We start from the raw sequence: 12,842 nt of genomic DNA, 5'->3' as shown, positions 1-12,842 counted from the left end.
TGCCCCAGCAAACGAATAATCTCATGATCCCCTCCTCCCCTCCCCCTGTCCCTCCCTCCACCGAACATCCCACCCCCACCACTCTTTCTTCCGCAGCCGCCGCCGCCGCAGCTTCTATTCTAAACCGTTCTAAACTTGACTCCCACTCACTCCTTTGAAGTAAACATGATTGAGTCGCCTCCCTGACACGACGGCCATTAAGGCATTGGTCTTTGTGAAGCGGCAAGAACGAAATAGGTAATAATCTTCTCGGTTGCACTTCTTTAAACACAACATTACTCGCAACAAGATTTTTCGTCATAACACGAAGAACAAGGACCTTAGATGAAACATAACCTACGAATTGTCAATAGCTTTTATTGCTTCCACCATCTTATCTTCATTGTACATTGTACAAAAGTTTTTTCATAGTAAAACCAATTTAACTCTTTGAGTTCTTGTTTTCTTCTGTTTGTTCGTGACAGTGTTGTCAGTGTACTGAATTATGCAGTGAATGTATGAAACTTACAATGAGGTTGATTTACTATTTTGTGCCTCTATTTGCAGAAAAATGAAGATCAATGACAAAAATTTGTCCTATTTCGCATCATCAGCAACTCCAGTTGATAAAGAAGGGTGGTTAGTAAAGCGAGGAGAAATTAACAAGGCATATCAAAAGCGATGGTTTGTTTTGAAAGGCAACTTGCTTTTTTATTTTGAGAAAAAAGGAGACAAGGAGCCTGTGGGGCTGGTTGTGCTGGAGGGCTGCACTATTGGTGAGTATTGTTATAGAAAACACTTCTTTTATAATGTCTCTTTAAACATTTTCACATATCTGTTGCTTTCCAGAGCTTGCCGAAGATGATGAATTGTATGGATTCAAGATTGTATTCCATGGGCAGGGTAATAGATCTTACGCTCTTGCCTCAGACTCTCAGGAATCTATGGAACAATGGATGAAAGCCTTAGCTCAGGCTCCTTATGATTACATGAAGTTAATGGTAGCTGAGTTGCAGCGCCAGCTTGACCAAATGGATGGTAAGGGTTCAATTTTTTTTTTTGTGTGTCAAGTTATTTAACACAAAAGGGCCTAACAGGTAGAATTTTGTGTCCTCTTTTCCTTTCTTCTGTAGATTGCAGTCCTGTCCTTCCTCCAACTGATGTTGTTGAGATACGAAGAGGAGATCCCAGTGACTCACCTCAACCTCCTCCTCGTCAGCGACATAATCCTTTCAATCGCACTAAACCTGAAGGAGTACGGTCTGACTCTATTCGATCAGCACCTGGACGGACTGATGCTGGATCCCTAGTAACATATCGAGCGGATTATGTCAAAAGTGGTCAGAAAAGGTTGACATTTCGTGAATTACATACTTTATATGGTCGCAGAGTTCTTAGTGATAGAAATGAGTGGCGACATAGTAGGAGGCAAGATTCTCTTATTTAACTGATCATTCAAGTACATCCTCTCTTGTTCTTTGATTGGTAGATCTGTTCCAAATATTTATACTGCTCTGACAGTGTTTCATCTGCATTACCAATCATATTTAATTTCATAAACATCCTAAACTTAAGAAAACTTGTAAATGTTTTAATGAACAACACAACAATATGTCTCTGATTGGCTGTGATTGGATTAAGTGTTATTGAATGTGACTATTCGCTTTGTTTCTGTTTGGAAAGGAGAACATAGACTTGAATGAGAGACCCTCTGCTATTCATTGTGTAATCCAATCCTGCTCTTAGAAATTATCATATCAGCCTTGTAAGAAATAAATAACTGTGCAGGCTGAATAAATATTAACATTACGGTGTCAAGCCTGTTTTTAAATGTAATTCTTTATTTTAAATTTCTTTTTGTAAATATCTGCACAAACTTAGGTTTTTTTTAATATGGTGACAATCAACTTGCAGAGTCAGTGTTTTATTGACCGTTTTGGTGTATTTTAATTTGCAGAGGTGGGATCTAGCAGTTAACCATATAGTTATCTTGAGCATATGTAGCACAATTGGTTATCAAAAGTGCATCTCAATCTGCAGGCAGTTACGAGAGGTACTCCATATTTGTTTATTTGATTAGTTTTCACTCTCATTCCATTCCTTGGTGCTTAGACTTAAAGAGGTCAACCTTCCAAGTCAATGATTAATTTGTCTCGAAAAGGTCTACGGTAATTGTCTCGTATTTCTTCCCTGATTAATTTTAAACATTGTATATGAATGGTTCTAATAGTTCTCCTCCCAGTCAAGGATGGCCTACAAGCCTTTTAGTTGTGATAGGACGTCTGTACTCTTATAGCTATATTTTTACTGTTGAATTCTATTATGAATGTTATTTAAGTATCCTGTATCAAAAATACATATGTTAAGTGAAGAATAAATGAATTTACTGTTTCATTTTGTGCTCTTTATGAATGACCATAACCAATGACCAATTTCTTGAAAATGCTCAAAGATCTTAAGTAAGATTAATTCAAACCATGCATCAAAAGAGGATGTGGGGCACTCATCATTTCCCTCTGAGGCAATTTTTCTATGGAGAAAAAAATAACAGAGCAAGTTAGACTTTCTAATATTTATTGATAATAATTTACACACATCAGGATGCTTGTGCTTCATACAATAACAATGTGATTGATATAAACTGATTTTAATGCCATTGTAGGGCATATGGTTAAATTACATTCTTTCAACTAAAATTATACTTCAACATTTGAAACTGATCCTCTACCAAACACGAAAGTTGGATGTAAGTATGTAAAGTGGAGCCACGCCACAAACAACAGTTGGGTTAGTGCTAAACTAGAACACACAAGCAGGCGAGCAGCTGGTATACGCAATGAGGCCAGCACAACCAGTACCACTCTCAAAGTGCTCAAACCGCCAAACACAGCTAAACAAAGAAAGAATACTGTATTACTTCTTTCTCGATCAATCACAAGAGAGACTGCAAGGGTGAAAACAGGACCATATAGAGAATACCCTAACAGAGTGACAAGTTGCAGAAAAGTTATTGCCGCCTGACAGCAACGTAACACAAAATATGTAATGAGTGGGAGCATTACACAATAAGAAACTATGAGTTTTTCTGCTCCCACTGTATTTTCTTTGTTGGCTTGGCCAAATACTATCAAAGACATCAAAAATATCAGGGCTATAGCCGGTCCTAAAAGATCCACATGAATGATACGGAATTTATGAACAATGGGTGGAACCAAAGATCTGGCAATGCGACCAGGTAATTGAAAGGGAGAGACAGCAAAAAGCATGAGAGCCTCACTAAACGCTGATTTGATGACTGAAGTCCAACTTTTTTTGGGAAGGCTGTACCAATCATCTGGAACTTTACTGGATAATCTTCCATATCCCATTCGTTGGGGTTTTTCATTATTCTCTACAAAGTCTACCCACATGCCTTGCTCTAAAGCACCAAAAGCTCTGTTGTTTGCTTTACTGCTATACATTTTGACTCAAAGCGGAAAAACAGCTATCACATAGAATTAGTAAACTTTGCTAAGAGAGTTGTCTGGACTACACAGGATCATTTAATTCCCTTCTTGATTTCTTCTTTAGCTTCTTTAATGGTTTTGGAAAACTCTTTAGACAAATCAGAGGCTACTTCTTTAATTTTAGTAGGGTTCAAGTTCTTGAAAGCTGGGTCCTGAGTGATAGATTTTCCTTGCATAAATAAACTAGCACAGAATTTTGCCACCAGCCTTATTGGTCGAGATTCAGACATTCGATGCAGAACTCTTTCATCATGAAGTAGACGAAAGAGAACTCTTCTAAACATATCCATACTCCAAGCTCGATTCTAAAACGAATTGAAACAGAACTGCAGACAAGGAAATGAATAAAAGGAATCAACACTATAGGTTGCCAGTACTTACAGTTATTTAGGCTTTAGGTATTTCAAAGGTACACATATTACGGTACTTGTGCAACAGTTCCCGTTTAAGGCGTAACTGATTGCGAAGCACGTCCAATTGCTTCAACTGCTCTTCAGAGTTATATTCTATACCCGGAAGTTTGCGAATCTAGAGAGAAGAAAGAGTGAAAGGTATGAATGGCAATGGAGTCACTGTCAGAATGAATATTCTCTCAGTATTAACAGGTAGGCACTTACTTGCTCTCTCGCTTTCTCAAGTTTCCTCTGCAGCTCTAATATTTTCTGAGTGGTGTCTTGGGAATCTCTAGTTTTTTGGGTTGTATCATGGGGGTCTTTCTCAAGACTGTAACATACAAAGAATACTTAAGAATTGGACCTATTGAGAGAGTTTTGCCTAGAACGAAATAATGTCACAGAAGGCTGTATTTGCTTTACAAAACAACAAAAACGACCTTCTTGAGAGGTTATGAGATCTCATACAACAGTACTCAAATACATCTTTTAAGAAAGTTCAAAACGAGAAAGAATGGAAATTAATTTACCTCCTAATAATTTCATAAATTAAAGGCAAAAATTCCACGTCAACATCATCAACAGTCCATGTTGACGGTGTGCTTTCGTGTTGATCAGATATATCCTGCATTTTACCGAACGCCGTGCGCCATTTTCTCCTGTCTGCACACCAAATCGAGACTATCGAGAGACGAGAATCGATTGTTGGGAGTCGAAACAAGGATAGCCAACAACTGGCGCGTAACACGCACTCGTCTCTAGCGTGAAGGATGTCAGTCTAAGTGCAGTCAGTTTGAAGCACTGACTAAACATGCATAAAAAAACATTCAAGTTTCGTTTGCACCGAAAGTTCGTTTTTCAGGAAAGCGGAACCTAGTAGGAACGTAACATGGTGATGGTGGCCCGACTGTCGGGCCATATGACCCTGACAAGATGGGTGGGGGGAAACCTGGACTGGAACTTCCCTGGAGCGATGGGGGGTAAAAAGTAACAGTGCGCCAGTGTCATTAGTTTATATTTCAAAACAACAAATAGAAATGAAAATTATTATACAGAAGCGTAAGACTGCGTTCCCCCGTGATTGTGAGACGTGCGTTCCGTGGATCTCCGCATAGGGAACGGCGACGCGGCCTCGCCCGAAACCTCCTCCTTCCGAGAGAGTGCGAGTGAGACCAAGTGAAACGAGGATGGGAGAAGAAAAGCAGCCACTTTTGTTCTCCCATCCTCGGCGCACTCCCGCGCCCTGGAACGACGAGGTTTTCCTGGTGGCCCCATCACAGTTCCCTATTCGGCCAGCCCCTGGACGTGTCGCACCGCCGAGTCTTGAACTATGCGTCTTCGCCGACACGACGGCTCCTCTTGTTCTTCTTGCCTTTGTAGCTGGGGTGGTTCGGGTTCAGCTGGTTGGCCCGGTTGTTCTCGTTTGCTCTGGAGCCCTGGTACCCGGAGGGGCGCCCTGAGGACAGAGAGATGAACGCACCGTCAGCGACTGAGAATTTCTTTTCTCATGAAACACGCAAACAGCGCACGGTGGGCCAGAAGACCGGTGGAGGCGGCCGAAATTCTAGGGGCGTTTTGAACTCCAGAGTCGCTAAATGGTACTCGAACCGAACGTGTGACCCCACCTATGGATTGCTCTCCGAACGAGGAATCTATTGGTGGGGTCACTAGCTCGGATCGTGTCCCATTTAGCGACTCTGAAGCTCAAAACGCGTCAAGAGTTTCAGCCGCCTTACCGGTCTTCTGGCCCACTGTGCAGCGGGGTGTGCTTACCCGAACCGGTGGCCGTGTGGTTGGTGTTGCGCTGGTTGGAGCGGTTATCCTGCGCGTAGCGATCCATGCTCTGGAACAAAACACTCTCGGTTCACTTCCTGAAACGACTGTCCAGCTTCACAGACCCATCTCTTTGCAATACTACGAACAAAAATCTTGGTCTTATGGCTACACAAACAAAGTACAGGCGCGCGGCAAGGCCCCCGGTCCCTGAAGATAGGCAACACACATGACACTCCGCCTGAAGGTAGGCCAAAGGTGCAACGTCGTCCCCTCCAAAAATATGTTCCTAGAGCCACAGCCACCCCTATACTGAAAAAACTTGTGGCGAGGAGTGCTTCTCATTCTACGAAGAAATTTCTCGCTGATCGATGTTTCCTGAGAACTGTGTGCGCCCGACGCACTGCAACAGGAGCTGCATTCGATTTTCACTGCACACACTCTTATCAGACCAACACGCGCGCTCCAAGTCCTTCTCTGGTCCGTGTACGATACGCCTCAAATTCTCGGAAAAGGGCGAGATGCACGACTGGGGGAGGGGGAGTAGGAGGTGCCCAGTGTCGCGAATCGACAGGAAAACTAAAATGGACTCGAGTCGAGCGAGAACCCTTCAATTTAAACACACAAACACACCCTGCGAGACTTTTTTTTTCCGCACGCAGTCATAGTTAAATTATCAGTGATGCCAGAATAACGAGGCAAGATGGAGCTCAACCAGACCGGCGGCGTGTGGTGGCCGAACATTCGCGAACACAGCCGGGTGCTCGCACACAAAGTCACGCAAAGTGTCGCACAAAAAATCCCTCCGAAGCATTGAACGTCGCGGTCTGCCTCGCATTGCGTGGGGCGGTGCACTGCCATGATGGTCTCGAACGTCGAGCGTCTTAACGGAACGAGACTCACCGCTTCGTTGGGCGATTTGCGTCGATAGGCGGAGTTCCTCTTGATCCTGGCGCTGCGGCGCGGCCTGGCTGGGCGCGTCTTGGCGTTCTCTGCCTTCTCTGCCTTCTTCGCGATGCTGGCCTCCTTGTCCTGCTTGGCGGTGCTGGCGGCGCGCGTCGCTCTGAGTCGCTCGTCCGGGCGCTGGTGTGCGGCTTCGGACCGCACCGACGGCATTTAAGGCGTCCCTGCGCGTGTAGTGGACGCAGTGGATCCCCGGCAGGGCGTCCCATGCAGTGAACCCCCTGGCAGGGCGTCGCGTCCATGCCATGCCATGCCATGCCATGCCATGCAGGCGCGAGGCACGGCGCGGCGGCCCCATGGCACGGCGTGCCAGCGGACAGGTCTCTCTCTCGCACTCAGGGCGCTCCCAGTGCGTGCGAGAGAGACTGGCCGTCGGAGCAGCCTTCGCCGGCCTGTGCCCTACCCATGGAGGCCACGTACTCAGCGCTTAGCTCTCGCGCTCCGCCCCCACCCCTCTGCGGTTGTTTCCGCGAGGGCCTGCCCCGTTTCTGCCCCGGGCCCGCGGGGGAACAGCCTGCCCCCTCCCCCTCCCCCTCCGCCAGCGCCTCGGTCGCGGCGAGCAAGGAGCACGGGTTACGATGCTCTAGTCCAAGGAAAAGGAGGCTTACAAAAGCCTTACAAAAGGAGGTTTTCTGGTCTCGGGCATGGGTTCCAGAGGATGTTGTTGAGGTTTCGTTCGAAGAACTTCGTCACTCTCTCGCGCGCTCTCTTGGCGCCTCCCACGAGGTCGTGAGTGAGACACAAGAGTGACGCGTGCTCGAGAATCATCCTGCAGCTATATCTGGGCGCTATTCCCCCTTTGTCATTGCGCGCTTGTCACTACACTTGTCTCTCTCTAGACTTTGTAGTGCAGTGGAGCCCCACCTTCCGTCCAGTGTCGCGTGGCGCACCCCGCCGGAACATCCTCACTCCTCCACAATCCGTCGGCACCTATCTTCGTCGCACTCACGGGGCGTACTAGAGAGACTGACAATCACTGCCCGGACGGAATCCGCCTGCTGCAGGCTGCAGCGCCTAGCGTCGCTCTAAAAAGATGCAGCGCCGTCAATTTTCGTGCATGCTTTCTTATCCGCGTCCGAGCCGTCCGAGTTGGGCGCTCTGGTTGCGAGGGTCAAGGCTTCACGGCGAGGTCGGTGCGTCGGGTGGCAGCCCCCGCGATGGGCGGACGACCTACCGCCATCCGCCCCACTCCGCCCCTCCCCGCCGTGCCTTCGCGCAGCACCGCCTCCTCCGGGACAGCCAACCAGCGGCCGGGGCGCGTTTTCCTGTTGGAGCCCAAGCTGGCCGTGTCAGCGACCGAGTTCTGTCGCGCACTGCTTGCAGCCTGGGACTCGCCTGCGACGCGTGTCACGTACCACAGTTGGCCAGAAGACCAGTAGAGGCGGCCAAAACCCTAGACGAGTTTTGAGCTGCAAAGTCGCTAGACAGGGCTCGAACCGAGCGTGTGACCCCACCAATGGATTGCTCTCCGAACGAGGAATCCATTGGTGGGGTCACACGTCCGGTTTCAAAACGCGTCTAGAGTTTGGGCCGCCTCCAACGGTCTTCTGGCCCACTGTGCGTACTCGGCCCTGCCTCCGGGACACAGTGATATGAAATCAAAGACTCGCAACTTTAATAAATTGTTTAATTTAAAAAAAAAACGCAATGTTTACATATATTACAGAGCTCTATGCTGGCAGCATTAAAAAAAATGGGTCTAATTTAATACATAGACTATACAATATTGGTGAAAAAATTTCAGACAATGTTCTGTTGTAAAGCTTATGTCCAGACAGAATCAATTTGTTTTCTAAAAGTAGTGGTTCTAATTCAATGAACAACAATGAGGCTGTGCCGCGAATACTGGCAACCAAGTGGGATTAAATTAAACAGCTTCAAAAGCATGGTAAAAATAATCTTAGACCTACAAAACATTCAATTAATATCTAAAACACAGGGAAAACAATCACAGCAGGGGCAAAATAATATAACGGCAACTGCTTGGCAGTCATAATAAGTCAACAGTCTTCAACTATTACATTGTGTGGGCATGCACACAAAAAGATCTCTCACTAGCAGGGAAGTCATTTGGTTCAAGGAACGCGTGAGCCTCAGAAGCAGCCGGTAAAAATAGTGTGACTCTTTGGGTCTGCTCCCCTATCCAGCCTCCAGCGCAGGGACCACGACGGCGGCGGGGTCGAAGGTCGCCCCGCCCCAATTAATAAATAAATCCGATCGAAGCGGAATGCGTATCACAGTCGCCGCGAGCACGTCCCTCCAAGCGCGCTCCCAAATGGCCAGCAAATGGCAAGCCGTCGCGTCGCGCTCGTCGACAAGGTGGTGGCCGGGCAAGGCCGGGCAAGGCCGTCGTGGCGGTCACGGCCCCCGCCGGGGCAAGCCACTGTAGGCCACGCTCGGCGCCTGCGGCCGGGGCTGGGGCCGCGCGCCCCTGCCGTACCGCCGGCCGCTGCTGCCGCTGCTGCTGCTGTGGTAGTCGCTGGCCTCCTGGCGCAGGGGGGTCATGGCGGCGTGCTCGGCGTGCTCGTCCTCGGGGGGCGAGCCGCCCTCGCCGTGCGTGCTGCCGCTGCGGGAGCTGGACGGACTAGACCGCAGCAGGAGCTGGAGCTGCGAAGACTGCGTCCCGGACGGCGGCAGCCCCTTGGCGTGGCCGGGCCGGTTGTGCTGCTGGAGGAGAAGACCACCGTCAGCAAGGTGGCAGCAAGGTGCATCGGTTGTGCGAGTGATTAAAAATTCAAGAATTTGGTTGACCACTGGAGGGTCCTCGTACCTGTCTCCGTAACAGCTTCAGCCTTCGGTTCTCGCGGCCCAAGGTCCCCGCCGTGCCGCCACTGCCTCCACTGGCGGCGCTCTGGCAGCGGTTCGACCCCGGCCCTCCCGGACACCGCGGCTGCAGGCTGGCGGCGGCGTCGCGGTGCTCCAGCGGCGAGTGGCTGCCTGCAAGGGACGGGTCGAACCGTGAGGGCGGGCGAAAACGAGGAAAAGGGGGATTCGAACCCGCGAGACTCACCAGCGTGCGACCCGTAGTTGTTGTAGTTGTCGTAGTGGCCGGAGCACTGCGGCGCGGCGCTGGCCAGGCCGGGCCGGCTGTCGTGGTCCGAGTACGACGGCTGCGGGTACCCGCGATCGTTGTCCTGGCTCCAGCTCTGCCGACGACACAGTTCAAGTTAAGGCTCTGTCTCTCTCGGCTCTGTCTCTCTCGCACCTATGAGAGGCCCCCCACGAGTGCGAGAGAGACAGAGCGACGAAAAAGACTGAGATACTGACGGTGGAGCCGGACGAGCAGGGCGCGGTGCTGGCCGTCCGCGCACTGCAGACTAGAGTGGTGGTGGCGTAGGGGGTGGTGGTATAGGGGGCCGCGCCACCGTAGCTGCTACCCGTGCCGGTGCGCTGGCTGCCCTGGGAGCCGCCGTGGGAGCCGCCCGCCCCCGCGTGGGCCGCGGACTGGAACGTGCTCATCATGTGCGGGTTGCGCACCTCGGCGTAGTACGACTTGCTGCTGGCTGACCCTGCAAACGTTCGTTGGAACATTCAGCCGGTTGAACTTCAACACCGTTCGGTTAAGACGTCAAGGGCTCCGCGCGCACCTTGCGACATGCTGCCGTCGTACTGCGCGTCGTTGGCCTCGGCGTACTCGGGCAGCATGAGGTCCTCGACGACGTGGCCCCGGGGCGAGTGCAGGGGGTGCGCGCCGGGCGAAACGCCGCGGTACTTGGCGCCGTACGTGTCCTGGGGCACGAGGCACAGCGGCGGCGACAGTGGCGCGGACAGCGGGTGCGGCATGCCCTCCGAGGCCTTGAGCGTCAGCGGCGTGGTGAGCACGGGGCCGTTGGCGCCGCAGTCTGCGAACAGAGGCGTGTTGCAGAACTCGAACCCCGGCGGAGTTTTGGCTGAGAGTGTACCGCGTGCACCCTTCCGCCAGTCGGCCTGAGTCACCGCGCGGGGAATACAGGCCGGCGGCCCGGCGCCACAGTGTAGGTACAGTTGCGCACCACGCGGCCGGCAATTTAGGCAGAGCCTTGCGCAACATGACCTTGGCGAAACGCCAGTGTGGCATGCCACTGGCGTGTACTTGGGACTTTCATTGATCAGAGATCGCGGGGTTTCGGGGTTCTCCTCACCGTAGAAGCCCAGGAAGGTCTCCTTGTTGGCGCGGTGCTGGCGGCGGTGCAGGAAGATGATGGCGGAGAACAGCAGCACCATGACGGCCACCATGCTGCCCAGCAGCGCCATGAACCACGTCTCGGTGAGCAGTTCGCTGCCGCCACCGCCGCCCTCCGCGTCGTGCCTGCAACCGAAGCCGGTGTCAGGGGGTGCGAGAGAGAGAGGCCACTGCTCCCCCCCCCTAAGGCAACTTCTGGCTCCGCCACTGGACGTACCTGTGGTGCTGGCCGAGGGGCAGGGTGGGCCGCACGGTGAGGGGCGCGCTGAAGGGCCCCAGCCCCGCCGCCGTGGCCGCCGCCACGCTCACGTGGTACGCGCTGTGGTGCGACAGGTTGGACAGCAGCAGCTGCAGCGCGCTGTCCTCGGACAGCGTCACGTTGCTCACCAGCTCCGGCGGCTCGCCGGCCTGCACCACCACCTGCGGGAACGACACGCGTTAGCGAAGGGAGAGACTGGGGAGGGGGCGAAGAGTTCCAAATTTTTCTCCATTTTCTGATTTGAAATGTGTGGAAGGCATGTGGTGGAATGCGTGGCACCTGGTAGCTCTGCAGGGGTCCGTTCTGGAAGTGCGCGGGTGGCGCGCTCCACTTGACCAGCGCCGTGCTGCCGTTGATGAGCGTGGCCTCGAGCCGCGTCGGCGGCGCGGACGGGGCTGCGGCCAAAACGAGAACACCCGTTGGTACAGGCAGAGACAAAAACACAAAGGGGCTCACTTTGGAGTCCGCCTACCTCCAGGCAGCGTCCTGATCCTGGCCGAGTTGGAGGGCCGGCCCTCGCCCTGCTGGTTGAACGGCACGAGGAAGAAGTGGTACTCGGTGTAGCAGCGCAGGCCCGTCACCAGGAAGCCGAGGCCGAGGCCGAGGCCCAGCGACGACGAGGAGGCCGCTTCCGACCCGCCGTGGGTCTGCACGGTCAGGGACTGCAGGGCCACCGCGTTGTCCGCGGCGTCGGTCTGGTTGGCCTCCGCGCCGGCCTCGGCCCACCAGTAGATGCTGAGGCCCTCGACCTGGTCGGGGTCCAGCACGTCCCAGAGCGCCTTGACGGACGTGGGCGAGGCCACCACCACCTCCGTGAGCCTCACCACGGGGGCGAGGTCCAGCGCGTCCTGTGACAAATCAAGCAAATTTAGGGTGAAATTGAAACTTCATAAGACGGGTGGGATTCGAACCCTGGCCCTGGCCCGTGCCTCACCTGTACGTCGGCCATGTCCTCGTCGCCGGCGTCCCCCTCCCCCTCCCCACCGTCGTCGTCCCTGCCTCTGCCCCCGGTGAACCAGCCGTGGCCGCGCTCCGCCCAGCGGCCGTCAGCGCCGCGCGCCACTGGGCCCACCAGCTCCGAGGGCGGCGACAGCCCGTGGGCGTTCAGCGCACGGACCAGGAACAGGTACTCCGCGGCGTCGCTGGGCGGCGCGAAGGAGTACGAAGTGGCGGTGGCGGCCAGGCGGGCCGCGGTGCTCCAGGTGGGCAGGTCGACGGCGACCTCCTCGGCGGGCCGGGCCAGCACCTCCACGACGTAGCCCTGCAGCGTCGACGACCCCACCTTGGCGTTGCGTTGCCAGGAAAGCACGACGGCCTGCTCGGTGGCGTTGACGCGCACGGGGCCGGGCGCGCCGGGCAGGGCGGCGGGCTCGGGGGCACGCTGCACCGCCCCGCCGTCCGCGGCCACGCGCAGCACGCCGCGCCAACGGTAGCGGCCGCTCCGCGACGACGCCACGCACGTGTACTCGCCGGCGTCCCCGGGCTGCAGGTCTGCAAGGGAGGGAGGCGGTTAGGTCCTTGGAATGACGAAGATCAACAGGACTCGTTGAAAGAACTGGGTCGTTTCAGCAGCGCTTAAGGGACGCCTGTGAATCGCGGGATAGGCAACCCAACGTGCTTCCCCGTCCGCCGCGCGGCCTAAACCGCCATTACCATTACCACTACGGGCTATGCCAGGCTCACCTTGTATCTGCAGCGCCCCCGAGCTGGCCTGCTGCACCCTGGGCGGGGCCGCCCGCACGGGCTGTCCGTCCTTGAGCCACGCGACGGTGGTGGCGGCGCGCGGCCGCGCGCTGGAGGCCGTCCTG

At 53.4% G+C, this 12,842-nt stretch overlaps 5 protein-coding genes across 6 annotated transcripts; 1 reads left to right on the top strand and 4 right to left on the bottom strand.

Annotated features, from left to right (window-relative positions):
* The first annotated feature begins 84 nt into the window (after window positions 1-84).
* On the top strand, window positions 85-2,373 carry LOC117651703 (sesquipedalian-1-like). Of its 2 annotated transcripts, none has more exons than XM_034395970.1 (4): window positions 85-237; window positions 547-755; window positions 829-1,017; window positions 1,113-2,373. In XM_034395970.1, the coding sequence occupies exons 2-4, from the start codon at window positions 551-553 to the stop codon at window positions 1,424-1,426; spliced, it is 708 nt and encodes a 235-aa protein (XP_034251861.1). In that variant the 5' UTR covers window positions 85-237; window positions 547-550; the 3' UTR covers window positions 1,427-2,373. The 2 variants fall into 2 exon arrangements, with proteins under 2 accessions (XP_034251861.1, XP_034251862.1); XM_034395971.1 differs by lacking the exon at window positions 85-237 and adding an exon at window positions 337-468.
* A 163-nt stretch (window positions 2,374-2,536) lies between these two features.
* Window positions 2,537-3,465, bottom strand: LOC117651702 (protein YIPF3-like). The gene has a single exon (XM_034395969.1). It carries the CDS (start codon window positions 3,438-3,440, stop codon window positions 2,676-2,678), a length of 765 nt encoding a protein of 254 aa, XP_034251860.1. The 5' UTR covers window positions 3,441-3,465; the 3' UTR covers window positions 2,537-2,675.
* A 183-nt stretch (window positions 3,466-3,648) lies between these two features.
* LOC117651705 (mediator of RNA polymerase II transcription subunit 9) lies at window positions 3,649-4,568 on the bottom strand. Its single transcript, XM_034395974.1, has 4 exons — window positions 4,408-4,568; window positions 4,103-4,208; window positions 3,867-4,013; window positions 3,649-3,790 (listed from the first exon to the last, which is right to left on the bottom strand). Exons 1-3 carry the CDS (start codon window positions 4,506-4,508, stop codon window positions 3,873-3,875), a joined length of 348 nt encoding a protein of 115 aa, XP_034251865.1. The 5' UTR covers window positions 4,509-4,568; the 3' UTR covers window positions 3,649-3,790; window positions 3,867-3,872.
* Window positions 4,569-4,875: 307 nt separating this feature from the next.
* LOC117651704 lies at window positions 4,876-6,809 on the bottom strand. The gene is made up of 3 exons (XM_034395972.1): window positions 6,554-6,809; window positions 5,651-5,720; window positions 4,876-5,333 (listed from the first exon to the last, which is right to left on the bottom strand). The coding sequence occupies exons 1-3, from the start codon at window positions 6,764-6,766 to the stop codon at window positions 5,206-5,208; spliced, it is 411 nt and encodes a 136-aa protein (XP_034251863.1). The 5' UTR covers window positions 6,767-6,809; the 3' UTR covers window positions 4,876-5,205.
* A 1,721-nt stretch (window positions 6,810-8,530) lies between these two features.
* Window positions 8,531-12,027, bottom strand: LOC117651982. Its single transcript, XM_034396607.1, has 11 exons — window positions 11,969-12,027; window positions 11,507-11,882; window positions 11,314-11,429; window positions 10,993-11,195; window positions 10,735-10,901; window positions 10,201-10,455; window positions 9,881-10,122; window positions 9,624-9,759; window positions 9,384-9,550; window positions 9,082-9,280; window positions 8,531-8,541 (listed from the first exon to the last, which is right to left on the bottom strand). Exons 1-11 carry the CDS (start codon window positions 11,981-11,983, stop codon window positions 8,531-8,533), a joined length of 1,887 nt encoding a protein of 628 aa, XP_034252498.1. The 5' UTR covers window positions 11,984-12,027.
* Between the last annotated feature and the right edge of the window lie 815 nt (window positions 12,028-12,842).

This window comes from Thrips palmi, unplaced genomic scaffold, assembly GCF_012932325.1.
Source record: "Thrips palmi isolate BJ-2018 unplaced genomic scaffold, TpBJ-2018v1 HiC_scaffold_6, whole genome shotgun sequence".
Taxonomy (NCBI): Eukaryota; Metazoa; Arthropoda; class Insecta; order Thysanoptera; family Thripidae; genus Thrips; species Thrips palmi.
Note: the sequence above shows the minus strand (reverse complement) of the source record. Positions and strands in the feature narration are given on the sequence as shown.

Bases quoted from the DNA above. Each gene is read 5' to 3' on its own strand.
- LOC117651703 (XM_034395970.1), top strand. From the start codon at position 551: ATGAAGATCAATGACAAAAATTTGTCCTATTTCGCATCATCAGCAACT. The intron at 756-828 runs GTGAGTATTGTT...GTTGCTTTCCAG, and splicing joins GCTGGAGGGCTGCACTATTG to AGCTTGCCGAAGATGATGAA. The intron at 1,018-1,112 runs GTAAGGGTTCAA...TTTCTTCTGTAG, and splicing joins CCAGCTTGACCAAATGGATG to ATTGCAGTCCTGTCCTTCCT.
- LOC117651702 (XM_034395969.1), bottom strand. From the start codon at position 3,440: ATGTATAGCAGTAAAGCAAACAACAGAGCTTTTGGTGCTTTAGAGCAA.
- LOC117651705 (XM_034395974.1), bottom strand. From the start codon at position 4,508: ATGCAGGATATATCTGATCAACACGAAAGCACACCGTCAACATGGACT. The intron at 4,209-4,407 runs GTAAATTAATTT...TGTATGTTACAG, and splicing joins ATTTATGAAATTATTAGGAG to TCTTGAGAAAGACCCCCATG. The intron at 4,014-4,102 runs GTAAGTGCCTAC...TCTTCTCTCTAG, and splicing joins TTGAGAAAGCGAGAGAGCAA to ATTCGCAAACTTCCGGGTAT.
- LOC117651704 (XM_034395972.1), bottom strand. From the start codon at position 6,766: ATGCCGTCGGTGCGGTCCGAAGCCGCACACCAGCGCCCGGACGAGCGA. The intron at 5,721-6,553 runs GTGAGTCTCGTT...GTTTTGTTCCAG, and splicing joins GCAAATCGCCCAACGAAGCG to AGCATGGATCGCTACGCGCA. The intron at 5,334-5,650 runs GTAAGCACACCC...CTCTGTCCTCAG, and splicing joins CCACACGGCCACCGGTTCGG to GGCGCCCCTCCGGGTACCAG.
- LOC117651982 (XM_034396607.1), bottom strand. The intron at 10,456-10,734 runs GTGAGGAGAACC...CTCTGTTCGCAG, and splicing joins GACCTTCCTGGGCTTCTACG to ACTGCGGCGCCAACGGCCCC. The intron at 9,760-9,880 runs GTCAGTATCTCA...TGTCGTCGGCAG, and splicing joins CCTGCTCGTCCGGCTCCACC to AGCTGGAGCCAGGACAACGA.